Genomic DNA, 6,348 nt, shown 5'->3' with positions numbered 1-6,348 from the left:
CTAAGGTTAAATAATCTAGGAAGTATTTCCTGAGAATCAAGAGTAGTTGTGTTCCAGAGGCGGCCAAGATTGTATCTCATGCTGGCAGCCAGGCTATTAGGCATGAGTCACCCAGATAGTATTGGTTTTGAAGGCATGAATGTGTCATGGTGTGAGGCAGAGCAATAGTGTAAGCATAAAGACCACGCAGACCACAAGGAGTATGTGAAATTGGTCAAGACAACCTGTCAGTAGGCCAATAAAGCACGGTAACTAATGATGCACACTCCTAGCCACTCACAACATCCCAGTTGTGACTGTCAGTTTTAACAGGATCAACATGAAACATTCTGGTCTCAATTTCCCTAACTACCCAACTTGTTTACAACAAAGTGCTTCTCTATTGGAATCTCCCATAGTCTATACCATGGCCTCTGTGTCTTCTCACCCAGGCAGTGGTAACTGTACAATAGACAGCAGGAACAAGCATACAAAACTTCAACAGAGAGCAGCTGAGGCTTGGAACAGTGAGAGGCTACGAAATTCCATTGGTGAAGGTGCAGCCATAGTGACAGTGCAAGTCCTAGAGCTGATGGGCTCATGCAGAGAAATTGAAGCTTAGTACTATGAAGAGAGCCTGATGAGAAGCTGTTGTAGAAAGTGAAGACATGTTGCAACAGAAGATCCCATTGTGTTGGACAAGCCAGTACCATAATATGACCACCAAAACAGCAATAGTAGCTGAGTCAAACTAGCAGTTACCCAGATAAGCTGTGTGTACTTCAGAGGGCAGAGCTATAGAAGTGACTCAAACCTTCTTGATGATTTCAGAAGATCATGAGTAGATCCTCAATATTGACCATTTGGAATGTTGTGGATAACGAAGATGTTAGAGATGCCAGAATCACAGAATACCTGCCGAGGAGAGATGCTAACAAGGAGTGGAACCAGGCAAAGAAAAAGAGCTGTGTTGCAGTCTGCATAGGTGAATGGAATTGGAGATGTGGAGAGCATTTGTTATCAGGCATGAAGATGCAGAGTTTGAAGTTTGTCCAGCTGTTTCCCTGTCCTTTTTGGTTCTACATATCCTTGCTTGGTTCCCTTTCCTGAATTTTGGAATGGTTATGTATCCCCTCTGCCTTTATTTATTGTAAGTGTGTGATCTGCTTTTTTACTTTGATTCTTACAGGTGATTACAGTTAAAAATTGTCATGTGTCTCAGAAAAGATTTGGACTTCCAACTTTGAATCATTGTTGAGACTGTGATAGACTATGGGGACTTTTGAAGTTTGACAAAATGTGTTTTGCATTATGATATTGTTACAAGTTTATGGGCTCCAGGGAGTATCATGTGGTAGTTGGAATATAATTGACCCCCATAATTCCATAACCCCCAAATCTCAAAGGTAGAGGCACAATTAGGTAGTGTGGCTTTGCTTGAATGGGTAAGACAGTATGGTCTTTTTCGAAAAAGGATGTCACTGTGGTGGCAGGAATTGAGGATTCAAATACTGATGATATTGCCCAATGTGTCAGTTGATTATCTGTTGTCTGCAAGGTGTAGTAGTCTGAGTTTCAGGACCACCTCTGCCTGCTTGCCACCTTACTCCCCGCCATGATGAAATGAACCTTTGAACTGTAAGTAAGCCAGCAAACACATAAATGCTTCCTTTGTAAAAGTTGCTGTGGTCATGATGTCTCTTCACAGAAATAGTAAACACAAGCTGAGACAATGACTTAAAAATCCTAGAAGCAATGGGATGTTAAAAGCCAGCCCCAGGTGTACCATATCTCCTTATGAATTATTGACAGGAAGACTCCACAGGACCACAAAGCAATACAGACTCTTGCCATTCCTGCATGCTGCCCAGTACAACTAGATTCTATTGTTGAAGTCATCACACACCTTAATTGTATAAATAAACCTAAACCATTGGCAGTTTCCTCCATGATGTCCAGCTTTTATAGTGCCATTGTGTGCTATGCAGATTGTCTTTGAGAAAGGGCTTCTAATCATGTGTCTTATGATCTATGATAACAGCATGCCGGGAAATATGTGGCTACTTGTAATATTGTGATAGCACTGATATGGAAGTAGCACAGGACTCTCTGACTGGATTTGGGCCACATTGCTCAGGAAGTAAGGCAATGTCTCATACCATAAACTGGCTCAAATCCCATGCTCAGGAAAATCATAGGCCTTGGGGCCTATGTGTGAATAATTCTATTCTTTAGCTAAATTGACAAAAAGTTCAATTACTTTGCAAATATTCATATTAATAACTAGGATATAAGACATAGGATAGGACAATGGAGATAAGAATATGTGAGAAGGGGAATATGATTAGCAGGCGATGTGAAAACCATGGAGATATTAGAGATGAAAATGATCAAAGTATGTGATGTGCATGTATTAAAATATCAGAATACAGTCTCCTATCTTGTACAATACAAATTACACTTTTAGGAAAGAAAGGAAAATGTCAGCAGATATATGATTATTTTAAAAGGTTATATTATTTGATCATTATTTTTTAATTGAATTTAGTTCATTAACTTGTTATTTTCAACCAGGATACAATTGGAGCCTATTCCCCCAGGGTTGTCTCCTCTGGGCTTCATCACAGATGAATAAGCACATAAAAACTGTTTAACTTATCAATATCCACAGCAAACTCAAACCTTCATTTTCTGTTCTTTGGGTAAGAAGAAATTTCATTCTACTTGAAGAATTATTGAGTCTAGAACCTAGCATTTCAAATATAACTATGTCATTCTACAATAAGTGATTTCACTATGAAAAACCAAACATTAGATAACTGAAGCTTGTACTCATTTCATGTTCTCTTAAGAATAATTTTCTAACAGGTCTGTCTATGAATTAAAATCAAGCTTCCTGGACCAGTGAGAGTAATGAGAAAATACTGAAATTAAATTGACTTAGAGTTTTCACTATCAGTATCTTGATACATAAGTTACACTAAAGAAAAAAGAATCATTAATCTCTTAATAGATAATATAAAAATACTGATGTTTTAATATTAAAACTCTTCATTTTATATGATTGAGAAAACAAAGAAATTTTAAAAATTGCACCTTCTTTTGCAATCCAGTAAACAACTGAACGGATTACTTTTTATAATTTAGGATGTCCAGATTTAGTTATTTGAAAATACTCAAACATATAGGTTTTACTTAAATTCCTTGGGGTTTTTAATTGAGTTTTACAGTGAAGTAGCATGACAGAAGGTAATGTTTTCATCACAAACGTTAGAGCACATACATGGTGAAGAAGACTTGATAGTGAGTCATGGTTCTGGTATTAACAAAATACAAAACTTAGCATAAGGTAAGTCATGAGATGTGCACAGATGCTGGGTTTTCCAGCAGATGTTCAATGAAATCAAACTGTAATTCTTGCCCTTTTTCAAGAGTGTTAAATTTAAGTACTGAGCTTTGGATATATAAATTTCTGCATTGCATAAAAATGTGTACAAGTTACATTTACATTATTTAAGATAAGGACATAGTTCAGCAAACTAATATAAAGACACGTAATTAGTTTGGCCATTAACTTGAAATGTGTTTTAGTTCTATCTTCTGCAAACTGGTATCTTTTCATTGTGCATCTAGGACAAAAGCATAACTCATGAGAAATGAAGTTCCAATTTCTCATTTACTACAAAAATAAATAAGTATATTATTTTTGAAAGATTATTAATCATCAGATTCTTTACAGGATATGGAGGAGTGGACAGGGTACACATATAAGTAACTAAAGCTACTGGAAATTGAAGTAGGGTAATTACAATGAGAGCAATGCCATATTGGAATATAGAGTGAGATGGAATTTTACCTCTACTCTGCAAAACCCATAATTCTTACATATAATTTGATAACAATTAAAAATGTTCAAAAATATTTTATAGAATATAGCACATGTATAACACATTAGAGAATCATTATATATACCAATGTATTCTATAATTTGTGTTTTTAAAAATTTGCTTTTGAAATATTTTTCTCATAAAACATTCTACCATGTTATTAATGAGTATTAATATTCATTGGTCACTTTTATACCAAATTTAGCAAATTATTCTGTAGGATTTCCTACATAGGAGTGGATCTGATGATGAATCGAGATGGGGGCAGGGACTAGGAGGAGTGGAAACTGAGGTCTGGATTTAATATATGAGAAAATAATATTTTTTTAAAATAAGGAATATTAAAAATAAGTCACTGGATAAATATGCACTGCCATGAGAAATGTTCTTGCATCCTATAAAGATTTGTTATTTGTATTGGTTTAGTAAAATGCTGATTGTCCAGTAGCCAGGTAGAAAGTATAGGCAGGGTAACTAGACTAGGAGAATTCTGAGAACAGGAAAGGTTTCATCTGTGCTCACTAGCCAGATGTAGAGAAAGTAAGATGAGACTACGCCATTGAGGAAATACACCAAACAACATGGGTAAACAGATAAGAATTATGGATTAATTTAAGTTGTAAGAGCTAGTTAATAGTAACCCTGACCTAATAGGCCAACCAGTTTATAAGTAATATAAAGCTCAATGTGTCTTGTTGTGACTGAATGGCTGCAGGACCAGGCAGGAGAGAAACTCTATCTACAATACACACCATCCATGTCATTCTACAATTTCAGTATATTGAAATTTAAATCACCACCATGTTCTTATCCTCTTCTGTAGTTCTTAAATTAACATGATATGTGTGCCTAGGTGTATGTTCCCATGCATCTTTCAGTCTGAAAGTGTTTCTGCATAAATGCACATGTAAAACTCACCTAGCTTATAGCCAAACTACACTAGACTCTATACAGTGATGTAAATTAAGATGTGCTGATTATTTTCAATTCCTTCTATGAGATTTCAACATGAAGAACATCACGGAAGTCACTGAATTTGTACTGAAGGGTTTCACAGACAATGTTGACCTGGAGATCCTTTGCTTCTTCCTCTTTCTAGCAATTTACCTCTTCACACTCATGGGAAATTTAGGACTGATTGCTCTTGTCATTGGAGATTCCCACCTACACAACCCCATGTACTATTTTCTGAGTGTGTTGTCCTCAGTAGATGCCTGCTACTCCTCGGTTATCACTCCACAAATGGTAGTTGACTTTATGTCGGAGAAGAAAGTTATTTCATTCATTGGCTGTGCTGCCCAGATGTTTCTGGCAGTTACTTTTGGTACAACAGAATGCTTTCTTTTGGCAGCAATGGCTTATGACCGCTATGTGGCCATCCACAACCCACTTTTGTATGTAGTGATCATGTCACCCAGAGTCTATGTGCCACTCATCATTGCCTCCTATGCTGGTGGAATTTTACACGCTGTTATCCACACTGCTGCCACTTTCAGATTGTCTTTTTGTGGATCCAATGAAATCAGTCATGTTTTCTGTGACATTCCTCCTCTCCTGGCAATTTCTTGTTCTGATACCCACATAAGCCAGCTTCTCCTCTTCTACTGTGCTGGGTCTATTGAGGTTGTTACTATCCTCATTGTCCTGATCTCCTATGGTTTCATTCTGTTTGCTATTCTGAGGACTCGCTCTGCAGAAGGTAAAAGAAAAGTCTTCTCTACGTGTGGCTCTCATCTAACAGGAGTGTTCATTTTTCATGGTACTGTTCTTTTCATGTATGTGAGACCGAGTTCCACGTATGCCTTGGAGCATGACATGATAGTGTCAATATTTTACAGCATTGTAATTCCCATGCTAAATCCTCTCATTTACAGTTTGAGGAACAAAGATGTAAAAGAGGCAATGAAAAAAGTGTTTAGTAAAAGACAAATTTGTGGATAAATCATATTTCCAATAAACATTATATAAAGATTATATAAGTCTTATTCTATAAGTAAATATGAAGATTTACATTTAAAATGTTCCTTTTTATTCATTAATATATTCCAATCGTCAGAAAACATGGAAATAAAGGCATTGGTTAATGCATCTCTCATATGCTTTTCAAAACAGAAAGACTATACCATTCATTTCCTTTCTAATGTTCAGAATCATATATGTTTATATGTATATTATGCATAATGTTGATACTAGGTAAAATGCATAGTGTAAAAATAAATATATATGTGTGCTTATATTTATTCATATATGCATATTTATACATTTTAACATAATTTAGATGGTTTCATGTATTTATAAATGATATTTTAAATTCTCTCACATTTATAATTTTAAACCATTTTATTTTTCTATCATAATGGCTAAATAAAATTTTATTGTCCTTGTTCAGTTTACTTTTTGGCAGTAAGATTGTTTAGATCTTTAGAATGTACCTTTCTGACATTACTAGGAAACACAATCTTGCACAAACTTCTTGATCCTC

At 35.7% G+C, this 6,348-nt stretch overlaps 1 protein-coding gene across 1 annotated transcript; it reads left to right on the top strand.

Annotated features, from left to right (window-relative positions):
* Positions 1-4,874: 4,874 nt before the first annotated feature.
* On the top strand, positions 4,875-5,807 carry LOC130870073 (olfactory receptor 1086). Its single transcript, XM_057762644.1, has one exon. It carries the CDS (start codon positions 4,875-4,877, stop codon positions 5,805-5,807), a length of 933 nt encoding a protein of 310 aa, XP_057618627.1.
* The last annotated feature ends 541 nt before the right edge of the window (positions 5,808-6,348 follow it).

Source organism: Chionomys nivalis, chromosome 2 (assembly GCF_950005125.1).
Source record: "Chionomys nivalis chromosome 2, mChiNiv1.1, whole genome shotgun sequence".
Taxonomy (NCBI): domain Eukaryota; kingdom Metazoa; phylum Chordata; class Mammalia; order Rodentia; family Cricetidae; genus Chionomys; species Chionomys nivalis.
The sequence above is the reverse complement of the archived record's forward strand: the minus strand, read 5'-3'. Positions and strand labels throughout refer to the sequence as shown.

What these genes read in the sequence shown, in the direction of transcription:
- LOC130870073 (XM_057762644.1), top strand. Translation starts at nt 4,875, where the DNA reads ATGAAGAACATCACGGAAGTCACTGAATTTGTACTGAAGGGTTTCACA.